Consider the following 24,502-nt stretch of genomic DNA (forward strand, 5'->3'; position numbering starts at 1 on the left):
CACCTCCTCCATTTTGTGGCAAAACACATTCCGAGTGAACATATGCCATGATTCCCCCATGTACTCTAGTGAAACTGCACAACCTGCAATTCCCTGGATGTTTTTGTCTCTTTTCCAGTTCTCACAGGCCTCTCCCACCTACATGACAATAAAGACAGGAACATCTAAAAGAAGTGACCAATTACCAGTTGCCATTCCATGTTGTTTAAACAGAAATTTCTCTTCTCGTGCTCAGTGAAGGTTAATAGCTCTTGCAGGGCAGCTCTGTCATTTTTGTTCAAACTGAAGCCAGACTTACTTGATGACTATTATCAGGACCATGTCCTTTTTTCATATTTCTGAACTTTAACTGAAGTCTCCTATATTTGAAACTTCTGAACATGCATGTGAACAGCATGGTTGTAAGTAGATAATTGCATCCTTTAACTGACGTTAACAACCATGTAAACAAGGACATGCTACCATGGAGTTTCCTCAGGGCTTTGCCTAGGCAGGAGGTGTAATAGAGCTCAGCTCTGTGCCTGGACAGAAGTAATCAGCCACAACCATATTCTATTCATGTGCAAAACCTACTCTGCAAACTAATGCATATGGTTTATACTCCTCTACCATTAAGGACAAAGTACTAGACAATGGAGGTGAGCAACAGGCCTGCAGGAGACAATCATCGTAGTTTGGACCACTTTGTCTTCAGAGATCTGAGAATGGGAAATCTTTCAAACATCTTTTCCCAGTAGAGAACACAAGGTAGGAGCCCTGGCACTCTCTGTTGGTACATCACACTGGTGGCTTAGGGGTATTACCAAAAAACTCATTTTGCTCTGGAATAAACCAGATGTTACTACATGCTGATATGTAGACTGGGAATATCTTCTGCAGTCCTAACAAATGGGACACTCCAAAGGATATCTTTCTGTGCCACCTTCCTAAGTATGCAGAGATCAGCAAACAAGATCAGGGAAAATGTGCTACTAAAGATGCTCTAGAACACTAGTCCTCTTTCAAATCAAACTGGAAGAAGCAAACTTGCCCTATTCTGTATGGAACTAAAATCCTGAAGAAAGGTATTCACTGATTGCTAGATATGACTGAACCCCTTAACACATTTCTAAATTCTCATAATTGGGATTAAAAATTTTGAAAAGTAGAGGCTAAGTTCTTATTTCAGCACATCAGAGGTACAGTAAGTCACAGTTGTCTCAGCTCAAAATGAGTAAGTCCTTCACAGAAATGGAGGAACTAAGTCACACATGACTTTTACCAATTAGTCTATGATTCACCATGTCAGCATAATTTTTCATTTAGCAAGAAGGGAAAAGGTTTCTTCTTTATTTCAAAGGATAGAAGATAATGATTCTATCAGATACAGAACACAAATTCTATGAAAAAAAATTAGCAGCAATTAAAATCAAAAACTGTGCATGGATTTTATTAGAATATTTTCTTTCCTGAGCGAGATTTACAACACAACATGCAGATGCATTTAATAACTTACTTCACCATACATTCTGCACTTCTGACAGTGCATTTGTGACAGTTCTACAACAAAAGTAGCAACTGAGACAGTTTCCAGCTTTATTAATTTAAAAAGTGACATCTTCAGTAAACAAACACTAGCTTTCTTGTTAGTAGTGTCAAGGTTAAGTTTCCAGTGCAAAGAGGTGATTAACTTCATCAGCACATTTAAAGCCCATAAGGCTTCAATATGATTTTTACATTAGAAGTTTCAGCGGTCTTTACTGTAACTTTTTCACAATCTTAGACATGAGAGTAAAAACTAAGCACAATCAGGCTCTCTCCTAATGCACCAATTGATTAAAAATGCAGAAGGAAATAGTAAGGGTAGGAAAACAAACAGAATCATAGCACAAGTAACTTATGTCAGCATAATTCTGCTAAGTTCTTCTGAGGAAATGCTGAACTCACTGCAAGAGTCCTACCTACAGAAAAACAGCTCCAGAAAACGTGATTACTTACTCAACCAGGTAATGCTGATGATGTTAATTCACAAAAATGGTGTGCAGTTGGGGCTGAATTACACATCTTTCAGAAGCTCTAAATATTTGTGAATCTTTGTCAGGAAATGTAAGCGAATTCTGGACATCTAAATAAAGGGCAGTATTCCTTTTAAAATCTGAGTGTCAGGTATATCAGGAAAATCTAACTTCTGTTAAATTTTATGCCTTGCTGCATGGAAGAGACACTAAAAAGCTATCATGAGAATATAAACCTGTTCTCTAAGGAGTGTTATAAACAATTTAAGCAATAGAGCAACCACGGCTTCTCCAATCACATGTGCAGCTCTTTCACAATGAATATTGAGTTATAAAATTACACTGAAACGACACAAATATATTCCTTGTGTTTTTCCAAAAACAGAAGAAATACAACAACATGCAGTACAAATGTAAGACTGATTTCCATGTAACACAGACCAGCCATGTGTCAAAATGAAAAAAATAAAAGGGCCTGGATCAAACTAACACCACAGCACTTTACATGCTACAGAGAAAGAGGGTTGAGGTGTTTTCATTTTCAAGCAAAGCAAAGTTGGAGATGTGTGAAGACAAATTAAGACTGGCAAGATTAACAACTAGAATTCACTGAGTAAAATGCTAATCACGCTAGTTCATAGTTGTGCTCATCTCTGAATTCATAGAATCATAGAATGGTAGGGGTTGGAAGGGACCTTTAGAGATCATCTAGTCCAACCTCCCTGCAGAAGCAGGTTCACCTCAATCAGGTTGCAGAGGAACATGTCCAGGTGAGTCTTGAAGACCTCCAAGGAAGGAGACTCCACACCCTCCCTGGGCAGCCTGTGCCAGGGCTCCCTCACCCTCACAGTGAAATAGTTTCTTTCTATGTTTAAATGGAACTTTTTGTGTTCCAGCTTCATCCCATTACCCCTTGTCCTATCACTAGATAAAATAGAAAAAAAGGGATGCCTCAACCTCCTGACACCCACCATTTAGATATTTGTAAATATCAATGAGATCCCCCCTCAGTGTCCTCTTCTCTAGGCTAAACAGCCCAAGTTCCCGCAGCTTTTCCTCAGAAGGAAGATGTTCCATTCCCCTGATCATCTTGGCGGCCCTGCGCTGGACTCTCTCCAGTTCTCTGTCCCTCTTGAGCTGAGGAGCCCAGAACTAGACACAGGACTCCAGATGAGGCCTCACCAGGCAGAGGGGAGGGGAAGAACCTCCCTTGACCTGCTGGCCACACTCTTCTTGGTGCATCCCAGAATGCCATTGGCCTTCTTGGCCACGAAAGCACATTGCTGGCTTGTGTTTAGCTTATTATCAATCAGGACTCCCAGGTCTCTCTCTGCAGAGCTGCTCTTCAGCAGGTCAATCCCCAGCTTGTCCTGGTGCATGGGGTTGTTCCTTCCCAGATGCAGGACTCTGCATTTGTCCTTGTTGAACCTCAGGAGCTTCCTCTCTGCACAATTCTCAAGCTGGTCGAGATCCCGCTGAATGGCAGCACAGCCTTCTGGGGAATCAGTCAGTCCTCCCAGTTTGGTGTCAGCAGCCAACTTGCTGAGGGTACACTCTGTCCCCTCATCCAGGTCGTTGATGAAGATGTTGAACAAGACTGGCCCCAGAACCCATCCCTGTGGAACTCCACTAGCCACAGGCCTCCAACTCAACTCTATAACATTGATCACCACCCTCTGGGCTCTGCCATTCAGCCAGTTCTCAATCCACCTCACTGTCTACTCATCCAAGCCACACTGCTTGAGCTTTCTGATGAGGCTATAATGGGAGACAATGTCAAAAGCCTTGCTGAAGTCAAGGTAGGTGATGTCTGATGCCCTCCCCTCATCTAGCCAGCTGGTTATGCACTCATAGAAGGATATCAGGTTGGTTAAACAGAATTTCCCCCTGGTGAATCCATGTTAACTCCCTGATAATCATCTTTTCCTTCATATGTTCAGTGATAACATTCAGGATCAGTTCCATCACCTTTGCAGGGATGGAGGTGAGGCTGACCAGCCTGTAGTTTCCTGGGTCGCCCTTCCTGCCCTTTTTGAAGACTGGAGTGACATAATTAAAGATTATGAAATGGAATGATGGCAACATAAAAAAACCCTATTGCTTTATCTTTTAGTTTGGTTGTCTCCTTAGTGTCCCTTGGGAAGTCCTAAAACTTTAATCTGAACCTTTTTCTGACAATGGAAAAACTAGCAGCAGTTTACAGACAGAAGGACAGACAGGTAACTGCTGATAAATGACACAAGTTTTCCTTTTTGTGGTGTCAAAGATCTGAATTGCTTCACTGCAGGATGGCCCATCAATCTGTGTCAGAGTATCCCAGTAGGCAACTACATGTACAAAGCTGCTTAAAAATGACCCAGTTCCCACATGTAGAGAGCTGCTATTTAGGCTGCTAATTGTCTACAGTTTGCACAAAAAGATAGCACTTTGTAGCATACCAAAAATACCAAACATCCTTAAATGCTCTAAATTGGAGAGACCTTATAGCAGCCTTCCAGTACCAAAACGGGTTTACAGCAAAAATGGAGAGGAACTTACAGGGCATGTAGTGATAACAACAAAGGTAATGGCTTCAAACTGAAAAAGGCAAGATTTAGGTTAGTTATTAGGGAGAAGTTCTTTACTCTTGAGAGTTGTGAGGAAGTGGAACAGGTTGTCCAGAGGCTGTGGCTGCCCCATTTCTTGGAAGTGTTCAGGCCAGGTTGGATGGGGCTTTGAGTAACCTGGTCTAGTGGCAGACATCCTTGCCCATGGCAGGGGGACTGGAACTGGATGATCTTTAAGGTTGTCTCGAACCCAAACCATCTATGAAGTAAAGGAGCTAGTAGTGTTAAAAAAGGAGATGTGGAAAGACATATGTACTGGTTGGGCTGGGTTAATTTTCTCCATCATAGTTTCGTATTTGTGCTGACAACAGTGTTTGTAATGCAGAGATATTTTTGTTACTGCTGAGCAGTGCTTGCACGGCGTCAATGCCTTTTCTGCCTCTCACTCCACCAGCAAGAGGGCTAGGGATGCACAAGAAGCTGGGATGGGACACAGCTGAGACAGCTGACCCCACCTGACCAAACAGATATCCCAGACCATATGATGTCATGCTCAGTGTATGATGCTGGGGGAAGAAAGAGGAAGAGAGGACATTCAGAGTTCTGGTGTTTGCCTTCCCAAGTCACTGTTACAAATGCTGGAGCCCTGCTTTCCTGGAGATAGGTGAACACCTGCCTGCTCATGGGAAGTGGGGAATACATTCCTTGTTTTGTTTTGCTTGTGTGCATGGCTTTTGCTTTGCCTATTAAATCATCTTTATCTCAACCCACAAGTTTTCTCACTTTTACTCTTTCAATTCTGTCCCCCATCCCACCAGAGGGGAGCAAGCAAGCAGCTGTGCGGGGCTCAGTTGCTGGCTGGGGTGTAGTGGTTTTGCCTGGGCTAGGTTTTTGGTAGCGCAGGGAACTACAGGAGTGGCTTCCTTAAACAAAGAGCTGCCAGAAGCTTCCCCTGTATCTGACAGAGCTAATGCCACTCAATTCTAAGCTGACCTAGGGCTGGCCAATTAGTGACTTAGGTAATGGTTCTGTGATTAAAGAATTTAAGGAAGGGAAGAAGTGGCTGGGAGTTGCTGAACTGCAGCAGTAACAGGGAGTGATAATGTGAAAACACCTCTGCATACATCAAGGTCAGTGGAGAAGGAGGGGGAGGACGGTACTTAGGCCTGTGGTGCAGCCCATTGTGAGGCAGCTGTGCCCCTGCAGTCCATGGAGACCACTGGGGAGCAAAGATCCATTCACATTGCATGGAGGACCCCACGCCGGAGTGGGTGGATGCCTGAAAGGAGGCTGTGACTCCGTGGGAAGCTCACCCTGAAGCAAGTTCCTGGCAGGACCTGGGAGTCTGTGGGGAGAGAGGAGCCCACACCAGAGTAGATTTGCTGTCAGGACTTGTGATCCTGTGAGGGACTCAGGCTGGAGCACTTGGTACCCGAAAGACTGTTCTCCCAGTGGATGATCCATGTTGGGGCAGGGTGTGAGGAGCTGTCCCTGTGGGAGGCCCCATGCTGGAGCAGTTTGTGAGGAGCTGTAGCCCATGTGAAGGACTCATGCTATAGAAGTTCATGGAGGACTATCTTCTCTGGGAGGGACTCCACACTGTAGCAGTGGGAAGTGTGATGAGGCCTGCCCCTGACAAGAAGCAGCAGCAAAGTCCATTGTAATGAACTGACCACAACCCCCATCCTCCATCCCCTGTGCTGCTGGGAGGGAAGGAAGGAGAGTCCTGGGAAGAGGGAGGGGTGGGGGAAGATGTTTTAAGGTTTGGGTTTATTTCTCCATGTTCTGATGGTTCATTAATAAATTAAACTATTTTCTCCCCAAGTTGATGTTTGTTTTACCTGTGATGATTTACCTGTTGCTGAGTGATCTCCCTGTCCTTATCTCAACTGACAAACCTCTCATTATATTTCTCTCTCCCATGTCCAGTTTAGGAGGGGGAGTGATATTATTATTTGGTATGCACCTGGCACCCAGCCAGGGCTAAGCCACCACAGGGTTAAACCATAACAGTGTATTTTATATTTGTACCACATACATAAGAACAAACACTTTTCAAAACTCTTAGAAACTTTTGGAAGGCCTCTATTCCACAACCTCCATGTTTAGAGAGGACAAACGTACTGTTTTCTGTGGAAACACTAAAAATACTGACACAGCTGAACAGAGGAAAACTGACACACACCTGAAAGAACTTTCTGAAGAAAATTAAAATGCTTCCCTTTACCATACACCTACATATGCTCACCTACTAGGCCCATATGGCAAAGGAACTTCTGGTAACATTTACTTTCACAGTTAAAAAAAGCACACAGATGAGATGGATCCATTAAAATCATGCTTGTCTAGCTAAGGTCTAACAAGCCTCCTGCTTGGCACAGATAGTAGCGTTACCATGCTCCTAACGTTCCAGCCCTCAATCGAGTCAATGATTGTCACAAGCGCGGTGGTCACACGGACAGGTTTCTTCTCGGGACACGCTGGACTGAAATGTTAGGTGTCAGGAGTGGAGAATTTTAAAACGTCATGAGCATATCCCGTTCTTGTACGCTAGTGTAGAAGGGTCTGCCAAAGATAAAGGAGTGCAGCCCAGGCTTGATCTTCTCAGCCAAGGCCATCACTATGTTTAGATCGCCCTCGGCTGTCAAGTCCAGATCAACCTTCAAGCTGCGAAGTGACTTGAAAGGTTTTTTCCCTTTTTGCCTGCAAGACAACAGAGTAGGGTGTTGCAGAAAAGAACAGAGAAAGTTTCTTACAGCCTGCTTTCTCCTACTTATTCACTTACGTGTCATCTTCTATGTATTTTATTAAAGTTAAGGCTTTTCTGTGAAGGACTAGCAGAAACTGTGCAAGAAAAGTGCTCCTGAGAGACAAGCCAGGCTTCAGATGAAAGATCTGTTGAAAATTGTAACACAAAATGAAGACATGGAAATTCAAGCATCATTTTAAGAATCTGAAATATCGAGAAACGTTGCATGCATGAGTAACATCCTTAATTATATCAAAGCAGTCACATTAACAGCAGATTTGTAGATCTACTCAATGTTCATTCTTAGTTTTCTAGCTGCTCAAATGCAATAAATTAAGCTGTTTTACAACTCTGTTTCCACAAAGTATTACTTTCCCTTTCAAACAGATCTGAAATCAATCCCATTCAGGTAGCTTCCTCAATACTGTAACTGCAGACATTGTAGCACAGCAAGAGAAAATGTACACTTTTTTCATATGTAAAGAGTTTCAGTATTATATTAATACTACAAATAACACTAGTACTTTTCTCTCTTTTTATGCAGAGAAGAATTATAGCATTAGTATGAGAAAGGGCTACCAAACCCCCAAATTATCTGTTCCTGTTCAACTATATGTAACTGTGGCTCAAAGTACTGAACTTTAGCTCTTGCTCTTTCTGGAAAAGTGATGATTACCTGATCCAGGAAGGCTTTTACTAATGTATCTCGATGTAGGATATCTTGAAAGACGTTTCTAGAGAAAAAAATAAAAAGCAAACAAGCATGGGATGTAATGACATGAAGGGCCACTAATTGTCCAGTACTTGTGCACAGCAATAGTATAACTGTTTACAGTTTGGCAGAAATAAAATTTTAGTGAATTATAATTCTGCTAATTTTTAAATCTAATATACAATTTTAAAGCAAAACTTTGAGATGAATGCCATCGGGCCCTGTAAAATACACTTAGCTCTGTTATAACCATAACTAAAACAGGCAGTAAAATTAACATAACATGGAGAAAAGTATCACTGAAAATTAATTTCAGCAACATTTAATCCAACTAAACTACTGACAGAACTAGTAAATTGCTCCAAAACAAATGCAACTACCACAGCTGAAAAAGCTTCTCAAAAGCAAAAAATACCTCCTATACTTTATTGGACAGTACACTTTGTACTACTTCAGTCTTTTGTTCCAAGTCAAGTAAATTTCAGAGAATGCGAGAAAGAAGTACATACAAATCAGGTGTGAAACTCTCATCTGTGTGGATAATATGATCTTGAGACATTTCTTCATCTGAATTAGCTCTCCAAAATGCTGTCAGCTCAGATCTCATGTATCGTCGTTGGTTATAGATGTGTTCATGACAAGGAGGCATCTGCTTCACTGTATTGACATCTACATCTATATGTGTAGTAGGATATGGGGCATACATTACTTGACGGAAGGGCAACACAAAGCTTCCTGTTGCATCCTGTTTCAGTGAAAAAAATTATTGTTCCAGTTACTTTTTTTACAAAAAACCCCAAAACTATATTGGAAGAAAACAATATTAAAGCATCATGCCTAGACATTAAATCCCATTTGTTTAGACATGTGTTTTTTTGAGAGAACTGGTAGCTGTAGCCCAGTAAAAAAGTCCTTCATATTGGATAAATCCCTTAATACAACACTGAATAGCAGTGAGAACAGGTACTAAGAAAACCTGTGTACTACAGTATTGCATCATCTGGTTCGTAAGTCCATTACATTTACCTAGTAACTTCAGAGTGCTTGCTAGAGCAAGAAGCATTACCTTTCTATTAATATTCACCCATTGCTACAGTCCTTTGAAAATTCTTGGAAAGTGTGGAGCTGATGGATTGTTCTTTTTTGGTTTTGATACAACACAAAACCAGAGTACCTTTTGAGATTCTAGCCTCAACTAGGCAAAAAAAGTACCTCAAAGTTATACCTCAAAGTATAGGAACAATTCTGGACAGTAGTCAAGAAACAGATGTGTCAAAGAAAAGACTGGCTTAGAATTTTAACATGCAAATAGTTATAAGGAAAGCTACGGCATCAGAAAGGGATCAAGGCATATATTTCCTTGAACATGAATGTGTGTATGTGTGTGTGTATCACATGCACAGACATGTACATACATTGAAGAACACTCTTAAACTATAGAACTTTCCTACGCATACTTACTTTGAGTAAGCCTTGAACAAAAAGCCCTGACTCGTATTTGAAAGAAGACTCATTTCTACAGAGTCTGGAACATTTCCGCTCTGACGGTGTAAGAAACAGACACAACGTCCTCACAATCTGCATTACAAAAAGCAGTTTTGAAAAACATGAAAATGTAAGAAATGAACCAACCTTCAAACACAATTTCTGACTGGAATATATTAGGCATTTCAGATGATGAGCAAAAAAGTTTATCACGTTTATTGGAGAAGCCAAAACTTTACCAAGGTCACAGCAACATGCTTAAATTATTAAGCCATATTACTCCAATTTCTTGTCAAATGAAGAAAAACTCCAACACTTTTATGACAAAGTTTGTTTTTTAGACAAGTGCATAGAAAAACAAAATCATTTTTTCCTTCTGCTACCTCTTCCTATAAATAAACATGAATTATTGTGATTACTTCCCTAGCCTTTTAAGCCTCTTATATTATTCACTCCATATTGAAACAACAGCTATTGTCTCCAATCAGGCACAGTCGATTTCCTAAATAAGCATCCATGTTTATTAGTTCCTCAAACTCTCCATTGAAAGCAACAATGGTACTTCATTATTCTGTGCTGCAACAGCTACAAGTAATTATCTCCAAATCCAAACTTGTATTCCACCCTGCTAATCTTCCAGTCTTAACCTGCGATGTCCTGTCTGTCTGGAAAGCATATAAGGAGGCTCTATCCTAGCACAATGTGCTCTGTCCCTGCATGAAGTACCTGAAACAATGACAACACAGTTTCTGACTAATGTTTTTTACCACTTCAGCAAGATGCAATATGTGTTTTTTTTACTTAAAAGAAAGTTGAACCACAACATAAAGAAAGCAATTACTTCAGAACAGTTGCATGCACATGGCCATTCAGAACCTGTGTAGAATTGATTAAATTACCCTGTGTGTACCTTGAGACTTGCATTCTTCTAAACTGTTTTTTCCTATGGTGTCTAGTTTATTAAGACATTATTTTAAGTATACCCATAATTATTTAGGCCTTAAAGCCTTTTAATTAATACATGAACTACAAATTTTAAGCTTTTTATAACCACTTAAGCCTTTAACATTCCTGCTATTACGCTAACTTAATCGTGTACAAATCTAACATCTGTGAAACAATATTGAAACATATTAACTGTGGTTAGCTGATTTCAGCTAAGAACAAAGGATTATTTTTTTTTTCTGGTTCCCCTGTTGCTCTGATTATTTTTCAGTATCAGCATTTATTGTTAATTTGATCGGAGATGCTTCACCATCATTGCCAATACATACAAAACACTTCCTCCCCTCCTTAATTTTTACAAAACATCATAAACTGCTTATTTTAAAACACAGCTTTATTAAAGGTGACTTGAATTTTTTAAAAAGATGACTGCAGCAAGGAGCCCTATATACTATAAAATATATGATATATAATATGTATAGTCTACAATCAACATATGTGGTAGGCCCACTACTCTTATTTTCTATTTCACACTGAAGCAATACCCACAGATACATGCATACATATGTCAAAAAGGGCATCAACTTCAAGAACAAAAATGAGTTTTTCTTCAAAAAGAAGGTTTCTGTCTTTCAAAATAAACTGGAGATTGGTGATTGGTAATTGGCACATGACAATTAGAAACATAATCAGACAGAAAAGCTCAATATACAAAAACTAATCCCTATCAGAAAATGAAGTTATCAGAATACACTGTGTCTCCACATGTACCCCTTTCAGGCCTTTGTCAAGGTCTCAGGACATGGGACTATTGCTGTTACATGGCCCCAAGGCAAAGTGAAAACTTACAATGCTACATCATTACACAGAACTTTTTCCTCTCAGCTTTGTTGCTATACTCATTAAGTGGCACCTATGCCTGAAGGCTGTAGGACTGCACAATGTTATGAAACCCTTCCCAGTTGCAGTGATATTCTGAATCAAAGAGGCTTATTAAAGGACTCAGCCATGGATACAGATTGATACAGAGAAACACATTTTCTTACAAAGAAAACATCATCTTCTTCATAACTTATCTCTGAATATCCTAACTGAAAATTAACTTTAGTATTTCTATTAGAAAGGATGGAGAAACACCCCATTAAATGCAAGTCAACTGGAAACTCCTCTGAAGAAAACTCTGATACATTGCACTACACTAAAAAGAAATAGGCTCTAAGAAATATTCTAATGGACAGTAAATGCAAGTGTATCTCTTCCAGGAATTGTTTTCAGTTTATTCAAAACTAGTATTTTCTGGTATAATCAAAAAGCTGAATACAGAAGTAGTATCTGGAAAATTCTGAACAAGGAAAACATCCTCATTTGACTTTTCCTTCACATACTGGGTAGGCTTAAAACAAACATCAAGAAACTCCACATTTACACCAAAACACTAGAGTAAAGCAGTGTAGGTGATAGTTTCGTATTGGTTCAAATTAAATATTTCCTAGCATGAGTTAAAAATAGTAACACCATAGGAAAAAAAAAATCTACCACAGAAAAGTAATTATTTACTTGTTCTGAAATGACAGCTTACAAGAGTGACTTTTTGGTTTTTTTTACCCAAACTGATCATAATTATGTATATATAATCTTCCCCACTAAAGAGGTACAGCTAATGCTGCTTACCCTTTCTCAATCTGAAAGCTCCTAATCATCCCTACTGATGTGCTCCAGCAACTACAACACACTGAGTGTTTTGTTGTTACAGGACTCAGTTTCAGGGGTTTATATCTGTACTTTGCCTCCTTCTGGTACTTCTGGAAAGATAAACCAAACCTAATATAAAATCTACCAGTTTTCTGTACACTTATTTACCAATTAAGTTTTAGACAGGCAATGAAGTCAACAAAACACGGCTATGAAGAAAAAGATGCTGGAATGGTAAGCTTGCCTGTTTCAATACATGTGTGTGACTACAGAATCAAAAACTTTGAAGCTCCATGAAACACAAGCAGTTCATGATGCAGAAGTACCTTTATTCCCTAGCATACAAGAAATTACACAGATACTAATTTCTTAAAGTACACAGACAATACCCACTGGCATAGCTGAACTGGGTAAGCCTGTTCAAATGTTTTCAATTTGTATATTTTAAGCTAAAAAACCTAATCTTAAAAGCTCAGACTCATTTACTACTTGCATATATATGTACCAACTAAATTGAACAGACTGGTTTTCTTATAGTTGCCAGAATGCAACAGAAAAGGCAATTTTCAGGCAGAACTATAAACTACTAGATCAATCAGATGAAGACAACGAGATAACACAATTCCTTTCCTTTTCAAGGACATTTATAGTTAAGCCTTGCTCCAAATAACATCCAAACACTTCTAGTAATCAGCATTTAATTTTGTTTTATTAGAAAGTGTATTACCTTATTAACTTTTTCTGCACTGCTTCCTACAACTACAGAACAACCACAGGTCTGCAGGTGTGAACTAATTGCACTGTAAATAAAAACAAAAGTTAATATATTTGATCAGACTTTTCAAATAGAAGTTATCATCCTCACAATAGGAATTAAGTGATCCTAGTATAAATACAGGCCCATACCTCTGGGTCACCATATCCATAGGACTTCACACATAGGTATGGGCCTATATGTATAACTTTGATTTTGATGAATAAAAATACTGTGACTCAGAACCTCCAACACCAGTTATAAAGCAAACACGAGCTCTCTAATGATACTATCTTACAGAATCTGTACAAATCACCTTAAGTAACAGAAGATTTATTAATAATGGAGGATGTGAAAGCATCCTGACGGAAGGTCTATTCCATGGTTGTCCTCATTTTCTGAAACTGTGGATCAGAAGCCAGTTTTGTGAGACTTGGCAGGTAAACTGTCCTGCTCTTGATACCTACACAGGCAAGAGCACATCACAAGCTTCAGCACCTAGATACACACAAGTTGAGTCAACTTGTGAGTTGCCAGCAGAATTTATCTGATTAAGTTTTGAGGCTGCAGTAAATACACTTGGAATAACTTTGACAACTCTTAACTTGACTTAAAGAAATTTCTGCTGAGGTTTCCTATCCTCATCCTCCCTTTCCCCCTGTAGTTGCTCACCCCAATACCTGGCCCACAGCTTCAAAAAGTCTACATACCCTAGCAAGTGTATATAGTATTAAAAAAAATTTCTCTACTACTTGTGAATATAAAAAAATACATTTATGCTATCTTACTGAAGGATGTATTGTATGTGATTAATCAGTTCTAATAAACACCTCTAATTGATAATGATTGTAATAGCTACACTCAGACTCTGAAATCATACAGGTGGACATCTTACCATGCACAATCTAAGAGTTAAATTTAAGGCTATCTGAATACTAATGAATTATTTATTCCTTTAGGACAGAAATAGGTGCTCAGTTTCATTTAGATGTTATTAAGGAAGCATGACTGCTTATTTTAGAGGTTGGTATTATTGATATAGCAGTTCATTTAGTTTAATCCCATTTTTATTCAATGACATATATAAATCCACACAATACAATATTTAAGACTTGAAATCTGAAACTAGATGAGTTGATAAGCTTTGCAGATAAGCTAAAAAGCAAGACTCTTCACATGAATGGCCAACCTGTATTTTCAGGACAAAATTTCCAGGGAGAAATATCAGCAAGAAGAGATATGTGACACCTACAGTCTACTATCTGCCCAATAAATCTCCATCTGGTATGAGATTCATTCATTGTTGCAGGATTAATGGCTCTGGTATTTTACAATAATCCATTCCATGACATTCACTTAATAACCTCATAAATCCTCTACAGAACTAAATATTACATTATTGTGAATAACTGGTTAATTTAATACATGAATTTCTGTAGTGATGTATGTGATGTTGTATAAATAGACAGCACTAAACACTACAGTACTGAATGTAGTTACACCAGAGGTATTCTGAAAGGTACCAGTACAACAATTAAAATCTATGATATATGCCTTTCCACCTGAAGAGACTAAGCTGCTCTCAAGTGCAACAACTTCCACCTCTATGTTAAATATGGGAGGAAGAAAGAGAAATATACAATAATAATGTTCTAAATGTCATACCATTAATGACTTACTCACAGTTTATTCTGTGAACACAATCCAGGCTTTTTTGGCATTTCATAAAAGTGTAAGACTTTAACTTATATCCTCATAAAATAAAATATAAGTACCAAAGAAAAATGTTGATAGAAACTCTATTATCAAGCAAATAACTGTGACAACACAGTATACAGAGATGCAGCTATGAACCTATGTCTACTCTTCTAAAAAGGCAGCAACTTCAATGTTTTGTGGACAAAAACCTGAAAAAGCCAAATATGTGTCATCTTTCCTCCTCCTACAAAGAAAAGCTAACAGACATTCACATGCACATACATGAAGTTTAAACCGTTTTTCTATGGCATAGATCAAGACTGAAATTCATACTTGAGAAGAAAGCCTTCATGGCAACTATCTCCAATGTCGTCATCATTTAGCACTGTGCCACTTATCTGAAAGCAAGCAAACAGAAATAAAGGTTAGATAAGGATCTGCAACACCTTCCAATTAATTGATTTTTGGTTTTAACGACAAGTAGGAATTGTTTGGGAACTATTTAAGCTAAGTTGTAAGACTGCTCAAAAATGAACAACCTTAAAAAGACCTCTGATTTCAGCCAAAGCATTTTGAAAATGAGACAGCCACTCCGTTACTAAATGTTTTTTAGCTGACACAAGTCAGATTGCTCATAGTGGTGGGTTTTTTTCCCTATAATGTTGTCCAGAATGCTGATGTATCAATTTTGTATCAATTATCAATGTATCAATTAGTGCATATGAGATTATTTATACTTCTTCCTTGAGAATGGGAACACTAAACCATGCTGAAACAGGTATCAATATTGAAACCATTTACATCAAACAGCCTTTCCACTCCACTCTTAAAAATGGTATCATCCTACACAGTCAATTTTGCCAAGTGATGACCATAAAAAGCACTTCTAGCACTGTTTTATTTACCAAGCTACAACAGTTAAGCTAAACTATTCCCTAGACCACTTACCGGAGCATGACATGAAACAACTGAAGAGTGTAACTGTGGGGTTTTGCCTGCCAAAGAGGGTTCCAGAGTGCCAAAGCCACTTTTTAAAATTCAGAATGCAAAGAACACATGGACTTACATCTATTTCTTCTGGAACACTGTGTGATTTCATAGATGAAAGGAGTTCCATTACAGGAATAACTTCTCCTGTCAGCATTGGAATGATGCTCTGGCCCTGCAAAATAAATGATACTGCTTGAAGTAAAAGCATGTTGTGCCATATTAGAAGTTAATACTAACATGAACTTGCAATATCACATGCAAACCATCTTTAACTTTCCACTGTTTGGAAGTGTGGTATGAGTGGAAATTGATACATCAGGCTTGGGCTTTGCTCATTAACAATTACTAACTGGAAATATATACCTTTCTTCTCAGCATCAGTCTAAAATGTCTTACCAGGGTCCTATGCTTATTTTCACTGTCGGTTTGATTGGCCTAAACAAGACGTATTCAGAGTGAGATAATTTCATCATACCATATTCCATGTGATTACTATTAAGCATTTTAGATCCAATTCTAATTGTTTTAACAATGACAGAAAACCAAAACAAGGCATATTCATTGCTAACATATAAAATTACTTATCCAATTTATCACAAGAAACTGAAGCTACAAGTTCATATTTACAGTTTCAGAAATCAAATTCTTTCCAGTCTCCCATCATATTCCAACATGACAGACTCCACACAGGTCTGTAACTTAAAAAGGTATCAACCTAGTGAAAAACCATCCTTGATACAAGGTAAGCATCAATCTATGTAAGTTACTACCTTTACAGAGCTTCAAGTTCAAGTAAATGACCTTCCTTTTCTGAAAGGTAATATTCTTCATAGATTTTCACTTTACCCATACAGTGATGAAATATATTTTCCTTCAACTTGTTCACAGCTTTCATCATCTCACATTCAAAAACTTTGCCTCCTGTGCATGGCAGGTCATTGCAGCCAGTCCAAAGTATCTTCCTGGATCCCAAAAATAAGCAGTAGTACCAACTTCTACAGCCACCAGACGCAGTCAAGTAGTTTTGTGATGGTGTGGCTTATGCATCAACCAGATGGCCCTTACCTGATCCTCCATTCTCTCCATGCCTTCTAAGACAATCTTCTGGAAATGTTCTTGCCTCTCCTGAGCAAGAGAAGCAGTTAAATATAAATGCTCTGGCATTTGTTTACATATGTATGCACACAACAGTCAAATGGTACAGTTTCTTTCCTGTGGAGTCATACTTCTCAGATTCAAATTTGGATGTTCAAGTCTCTTTTCTTTTACAGAGTTGACATTAGCGGGAATTGATGTCATTTTAAACAGCTCAAATGCTCCCTGGTCTGTCCCCCACCAAACCTCTCACATCTTGGGCAGGAGTGGCTGGAAAGGGAGGATATGATGACAATGTATCAAGTTTCTTCATTACAGATCACGAAAATGATGAATGATCAGATTATGGTGCAGAATTCCACTTTATGTATGGATTTTTGTTTTCAAATGGATAAGGTACGGACTGATGGTTCCTGATGCAGCAAGAGAAAAATGAGACCTCCAGAGTGAGAAAAATCGTTTGTCTGGGGAGGCTACAAAAAATGGGAATGTTTTTCTTTTCCACATCTTGAGACATTGACAAGTCTTCAAAACGTTGTTTTATAACAAAGGACAGAAGACATGAAACCTCAAGACAGACAAAACACCATGTATAAGAGACTAAGACACTAGACAAAGTTCTCAAAACAGACTCAGCAGCAGCTGAGCAGCAAACTGCATTCCAAATGCAACTTATAATGCAAGCAAGTTATTATTTACATAGTGAATCTGGCATTAATCACTAGAACAATGAACACTATGTAAAAATCAGAAGATCCTGTGAGAACTAACAATATCTTTTGCTAGATGCAAAAAAGTTATTGTATTTTTATCGGTTCCTTGCTAGTTCCTGTAACTGAACTACTCAAAGCTTATCAACTTCAAGTAGGAAAGGAGTTTACATAATTTTTTTGAGATGAATAGAGAACAAGCTACAGTAACTTGTCCTAAATTTGTCCTAATAAAATTTGCCAACCCATCTAAAAGAAGTGTCTGTGAAAAACAGTATTGCAATGAGGCAGACTTCTCCAGGGCACCTCCATCCTTGAGTTCAGTCAGTGAAGCTAGATATCCTTGACAATGAAGATCCTTTGCTTTAAAAGAAGTCAGTCTTCATGAAGATAAAGCTGAATAAATGGTGTAAGCCACTTCTTTTTAGAAATATAGCTACTCCAAACTATTGTAGAAACACGTGGACCATAAAATTGACATACATAAAAGGTGTTCCTAACCCACATAGATGACTTGCGTGGAGTTGTTTGTCTCTCTTTGACCATCAGAACACTGTTCCATGTTTTTTCTAGTCCTCCAGCTCAGGTTTCTTCTCTTCTTAAGTCTAGCCGGAACTGTTGTCAGTCTCTACATAGAAATTCATGAGAGCTAATAACCACAATCATTAGAAATTCCAGAACAGATACACGGTTCGTTTCAGATATGAGTTCAATACTTTTTTGTTCTGTTGCAGCCACAGCTGCTGAACTGCCTCAAAACACAAACTACAAAATGAACCTGTTTAAATTCAATATTATCATTCTATAGCCCATGCCTAAATTTAAATCTCCATTTTCAAAGCAAGTTTCTCTCTTTTAGGTAAGGTAGTAAAATTGCAGATATATGCAGGAATCTTTCACCCTCCTCAAAAAGGGGACAAAAATGGTGGGGATGGGGAAAAGAAAAAAAAGAAAAAAATAGGAAGACAATACACATCTCTTTCAGAATGTATCACTGTCTCAGCTAACTCAGCTGATCTATCTGCTTCAAGAACATCTTAAAAAGAAGTAATGATGACTTTCTGAGGGAACTAGTAGAAAATATTTTTGTCATTATCAGTGGCACTTGAAGGTTATTTCAACAGTGGAAACATACTGATATTGGATCAATGTCCGAACAGAGAGAAAATGTACTATAGTTAAGAAGATGGACAACTCTTATTTGACCGCTCACATTAAAAGCCACTACAGAGGACAGCAAATGACAAAGCAGCAATACAATCAAGAACATGAGATAGCATTCACTTAAGTCAAAAGCATTAACACAGAATCATAGAATGGTCTGGGTTAGAGAGGACTCTAAAGACTATCCATTTCTAACCCCTCTGTCCCAGGCAGGAATTCCTGGGGCAGTGGATTGCTCCAAGCCCCATCTGATCTGACCTTGAATACTTCCATGGATGGGGCAGTCACAGCCTCTCTGGGCAACCTGTTCAACTACCTCATCACTGTCATAGGGAAGAACTTCCTCCTAATACCTAATCTAAACCTACCCTCTTTTAAGCCATTATCTTTGTCGTGTCACTACATGCCCTTGTATAAAGTCCCTCTTCAGCTTTCCTGTAGGCCTTTTCAGGTAAGGGAAGACTGCTGTAAGGTCTTCTCAGAACCTTCTCATCTCCAGGCTGAACAACCACAATTCTCTCAGCATGTCTGCATAGGAGAGGTGCTTCAGCCCTCTGATCATCTTCCTGGCCTCCTCCAGACTCACTTCAACAGCTCTGTGTACTTCTAATGTTGGGGGCGTCAGAGCTGGAGGCAGTTGTCCAGGTGAGATCTCACTAGAGTGGAGTAGAGGAGGGAATCACCTCCCTCAACTCACTGGCCATGCTGCTTTTGATGTAGCCCAGGATATGGTTGGCTTTATGGGCTGCAAGAAGACTTTCCTGGCTCATATTATGTTTTTTATACATGATACTGGGGACTGCCTAATCCCTGTGCAGGACCTTGGACCTGGCCATGTCGAACTTCATGATGTTTGCAGGAGCCCATCTCTCAAGCCTACCAAGGCCTCTCTGGATCATATCCAGAAGGCTTTTAGAAAACTAGATTAAGAATTAAATATTTATATTCCTACTATATTGACAATGAATTTTATGTCCTATTCTTCCTCTGAAAAATAAATGCGAGAAGCATCAAGAGCCAAGGTGACAAAAAACACTGCCAGCCATCATCAGCAAAAATCAACAGTTTGTTCATGTAACAAAAGGGAAATAACACCACAGAAAATAACATCAGCTTATTATTTCTGTAATTGCAATTTGTTCAGATAAGAGCACTCAAAAAGGAAGTCTAAAGACTGGAGGTCTCAGAACAGAAGAGGAACAAAAACTGTCAAGACAAACATGCATCACCCTACACACTACAGCTGACATGCAATCTACTGCTCTAAGACAACTTATGCTCCATGAAGATGACAGAGATTTTTCTTATTAGAACGTCATTTAAACGAAAATACATAACCATTTTCACTGAATATGAAAGTAACACACTTTAACAATGGCCAAACTGCTTGTTGATACTCTTTAAAAAAAAAAAAAAAAGAAACTGTAACAATGAGGACAACATTAACTACATCAGTTTCCCTTTCTGGACCCCAACAGTGAAAGCAATCATATGAAACACAGTAAATTTACAATCTACCTACAAATATACTAATTAATATAGTTAAAATCAACACATTTATATTAAACTCAGAGAAAACAGAAAACTGTACATGGTACCTATTTCACACAGAGAGCCTGATACAGGTTATATAATATTATCAGGACAAATCATGCGTCTAAAAAAATCTAGCCTTGAATTTGGTGATATATTGGTAATTTTTAACCTCCAAAATTGTAAACTTGTACAGAGGTCAGTCTCCTTTGAGTTTTTTTGATTGCTACATGACAACTGTCATGGAGTCTTAATTCTTGCTTTTGCTCAAAAAACTCTGACAGTTGTTTTTGGTAAGGAATAATACACCTACCTTATGCATCCATATTCTTCCTTTCCTTATAATATGTGTTAACCTATCCACGCACACTCTGTGAAGCGGCAGGTAGAAGCTAAGTTCGCTTTGTGGAAGTATAATTGATAGTCCATATGTGCTTCTGTCTCCATTCCAGTTTCCATCAAAGATTAATGACACAATTATTACTCTTTTTTCTGCCAAGACGAAGAACTTCACATCTATTGCACCGCTTTCTGCATTCCGAAGTATTTCTCCATTGAGGGTGTGGTTGGCAAGAAAAGTTATTTCACCATCACTGAGAAGCACTTGTTCTGTCTTTGGAGCCCAAATATGCCGCACTCGTGGGCCAAGAATATTGTCCCAATAAGCAAAAGTGGCAGCTAACAAAGGTGACTCGCCAGTCAAAGAGATCTCTGTCTTAGCAACTGCAGGAGATGGTGGTGGACAAAGAGCTGACATTCCTGCTTCCTCTCTCATCTATAACTTAAATGTTCACATGACCTACAAAAAAAGTTTTCATAGAAAAAGACCCAAAATTAGAACAGCACTTGTTATCATCTCATCTTCCTTTGTTTCCAAATAAGACCTTGAGAGACATGACTTCTGTACCTCAGAATTCACTTCACTGTAGACTTCATTCTAGGAGGAAGTGTATATGAATTCCTTCCACATAACAAAGTAGAATGCTTTACAAACATTAGTCAGTCAGACCTCAAATACCCTTTACTCACTCTACAAGTATGGCAAGCCTGCACAACATTCAACTCATAAGAAAAATGACATACAATATACATGTCCTCTAATTCAAGGTGATACGCAGGTTGTTGCCACACAAGACAAATTCTTATCACTTTTTAAAATGTATTTTTCCTATGCAGAGACATAAATCTTTAAACATGTTGCCCAGCAGTTTCAAAAACCTCTACAGCTTCCCCATTTTGACGGGGCTGCGGAACATAACAAGAAGTTTCACCTCCCCTGAAAGTTACACTACAATCACAGGAGTACATTAAATGTTGACGTTTTTAGAACAAATTTAACCCAGGACAGAAAATTACAGCATCTAAAATACATTTTTGTGAATGAAAGCTCACACAAGAGAAGCACTCAGCTCTCCTCTCCTCTGCCTGCAGATCTCCACGTGACAGTAGGGGGGATCGCCCTACTATCAAAGAGACAGTAACACCAATGGCGCTCACACTGCTGAAATTCACCAGACCTCTGGAACCATTTAATTTCCCCTACTTGAACTTTTTATATTTCCTTGCGAGGGTCTCTAGTGACACTGTGCAGGAGCATCTCCTCACAGCAGAAGGGTAAATCACCTCTCTCCAGCTACTTCTCTAGCCAGACTGAGTAACATTAAGCCACCCCCTGAGCGCCAGTGCCCAGCCCGGGATGGCAGCGGGGAAAACGAGGACGATTTAGGCTCTAAATGTGGCTTCATGCCTCTCAGGGAAGACGGAAGACAGCGCCACTCAGCCCTCTCTCCTACGATCATGGGCTGACGAGAGATTTCCTTCCCCTCACCCCAGCCTCTCTAGAAACAGCAGCCGCCGCAAGTGAGGCAGCTACGGCACCAGCCGACCCCTTTATGGCTGAACCACCGCACTCCCGGCCTGGATCAGGCCCGATTCTAACCCTCCAGGTCAGTTCTAAACTTCGGAAAAGACCCACTTCCCCATTAGGCGCTTGGGAAACGAGCTACGAGGAGTCCCTGCTCCTTCATTCGTCAAACAGGAGGGGATGACGGCCGCTCCCAGTGAGCAAAACACAAACACCCCACCACCCCGGCCCCGCGCCAGCCTCACCTGCCCGCCGGCCGCCATCCGCGCATGCGCCCAGCGGCTGCCGGCCTGCCCACAGCGCGGCGGGCCTCAGGCGGCGCTGCTGCGCAGGCGCGGGGCCGTCCCTCGCCGGCGGGAGGCGGGAGTGGGTGGCGCTGGCGCCGGCCCGCAGTTCCCGCAGCGCCGCGCAGGGCTGGCGCTTGGCTGGGCCACGCGCGCAGCCGTGTTGGCCGGTGGCTGCAGGTGCAGCGGGTCGCGGTACCTCACGCGCGGCGCCTCCGAAATGGCGGCCGGCAGCACGACGCTCACCGAAGCCCCTCGCCAGTGCCCCGGGAAGAGCGGCGTTTATAAGCCAAGTGGCTCTGTGGGTGGGTACAGTGAAGGAATCCGTCAGAAACCCCAGTTGCAGGTCGCTGGGGGAAATGCATCGGGCTAGGTACATCACTTTATAGAGAGGCTTTTAAGCTTGAAATAGGATGTTAATAGTGACAGAATTAGGTTGGTGTCTAACATGCTGTATGCAAAACATGAAGATAGGCATCAAGCTCTGTAGAATCAGGAAGAGATGGCCTTTTGAGATTAATATAAGACACGTCAGAAGATGTAGGGAGGCAGCTAGGAAAGCTAAAGTGTTGTTGGAGTTGTACCTTGCAAGGGAGGTCAAGGACAAGAAGGGCTTCTTCAAATACATTGCAGATAAAACTAATGTTAGAGGCAATGTAGACCCACTATTGAATGACGCAGGTGTTCTGGTGACAGAGGACGCTGAGAGGGCAGGGTTACTGAATGCCTTCTTTGCCTCTGTCTATACTGCTGGAGTCTGTCCTCAGGAGCCCCAGACTCCAGAGGAAGTCAGGTTAAAGGAGGAATTTTGTTTGAGGAGGTCTGGGTTAAGGGTCAGTTGAGGAATACGGATGTACATAAATCCATGGGCCTTGATGAGATGCACCTGCGGGTGCTGAGGGAACTGGTGGAAGTCATTGCTAAACCACTCTCTATCATCTTCAATAAGTCGTGGACAACAAAAGAGGTACCGGAGGACTGGAGGAAAGCAAATGTCACTCCAGTCTTCAAAAAGGGTAAGAACGAAGAGCTGGGTAACTACAAAATGTTTGTTTACAAATACATAAAGAATGGGTGTCAGGAGGATGGAGCCAGGCTCTTCTCAATGATGTCCAATGATAGGACAAGAGGCAACAGGTACAAACTGTAACATAAGAAGTTCCAAAGGAATACAAGGAAAAATTTCTTGTGAGGGTGACAGAGCACTGGAACAGGCTGCCTAGGTGGGTTGTGGAGTTTCTTTCTCTCGAGACATTCAAAATCCACCTGGATGAGTTCCTGTGTAACCTACTCTAGGTGACCCTGCTCTGTCAAGGGGGTTAGATCTTTTGAGGTCCCTTCCAACCCTTGAGATTCTGTGATTCTATGTGAATTGCACTGCTTGTATAAATGTAAATGTATGTGATTTAAAAAAAAAAAAAGGTTCCTTTATTTTACGTTGAAACTTTACATTTCAATAGTGAAGATAAATATAAACTGCATCTTATGTGATTGTAGACAATAAAGTATGTTAAAAAAAACCACTTTGACATTAGAAAAGTAATGCTGTAAGACAAGTAGGCTTCAAGAATGGAAAGGCAGGGTTTACCTAGTGCTGCTCCATCAGTGTTGATTTTGGCTGAGTTAATTTTCTTTGCAGTAGCTGGTGTGGGGCTATGGTTTGGATTTGTGCTGGAATCAGTTCATAACTGCAGAGAGGTTTTGGTTACTGCTGAGCATTGCTTGCACAGTGTCAAGGCCTTTTCTGCCCATCACTCCATCCCACCAGCAAGTGGGCTGGCGGTGCGCAAGAAGTTGGGAAGAGACACAACTAGGACAGCTGAGCCCAACAACACAAGGGATACTCCAGATGATACGATGTCCTGCTCAGTGTATAAAGCTGAGGGAAGAAGGAGGAAGGGATGATAAATTAGGCATGGTAGTGTTTGTCTTCCTAATGCTACATATGCTGGAGCCCTGCTTTCCTGGAGATAGGTGAACACCTGCCTGCTCGTGGGAAGTGGGGAATACATTCCTTGCTTTGCTTGTGTGCATGGCTTTTGCTTTGCCTATTAAACCATCTTTATCTCAACCCACAAGTTTTCTCACTTTAACTCTTCAGTTATTTCCCCTCATACCACTAGGGTGGGAGGAAGTGAATGTGTGGCTGTGTGGTCCTTGCTTGCTAACTGGCAACCACACCACCATAAGACACTGTTTTGAGAATTCTGTATTTAAGAGCAAATGACCATGTTATATGTAACGAAATATTAGCATGAATTAAAAATCCTTTTTTGTTTTCTTGAAG

At 40.1% G+C, this 24,502-nt stretch overlaps 1 protein-coding gene across 5 annotated transcripts; it reads right to left on the reverse strand.

The window, feature by feature from the left end:
• Window positions 1-1,402: 1,402 nt before the first annotated feature.
• Window positions 1,403-22,258, reverse strand: C9orf72 (C9orf72-SMCR8 complex subunit). Of its 5 annotated transcripts, XM_062018657.1 has the most exons (11): window positions 22,177-22,258; window positions 20,381-20,866; window positions 16,631-16,690; window positions 15,642-15,737; window positions 14,909-14,973; window positions 12,851-12,923; window positions 9,463-9,579; window positions 8,511-8,746; window positions 7,966-8,023; window positions 7,326-7,435; window positions 1,403-7,243 (listed from the first exon to the last, which is right to left on the reverse strand). In XM_062018657.1, exons 2-11 carry the CDS (start codon window positions 20,840-20,842, stop codon window positions 7,057-7,059), a joined length of 1,464 nt encoding a protein of 487 aa, XP_061874641.1. In that variant the 5' UTR covers window positions 20,843-20,866; window positions 22,177-22,258; the 3' UTR covers window positions 1,403-7,056. The 5 variants fall into 5 exon arrangements, 4 of the variants coding, with proteins under 4 accessions (XP_061874641.1, XP_061874642.1, XP_061874643.1 ...); XM_062018658.1 differs by lacking the exon at window positions 16,631-16,690; XM_062018659.1 differs by lacking the exon at window positions 9,463-9,579.
• Between the last annotated feature and the right edge of the window lie 2,244 nt (window positions 22,259-24,502).

This window comes from Colius striatus, chromosome Z (genome assembly GCF_028858725.1).
Source record: "Colius striatus isolate bColStr4 chromosome Z, bColStr4.1.hap1, whole genome shotgun sequence".
In the NCBI taxonomy this organism is placed as follows: Eukaryota; Metazoa; Chordata; class Aves; order Coliiformes; family Coliidae; genus Colius; species Colius striatus.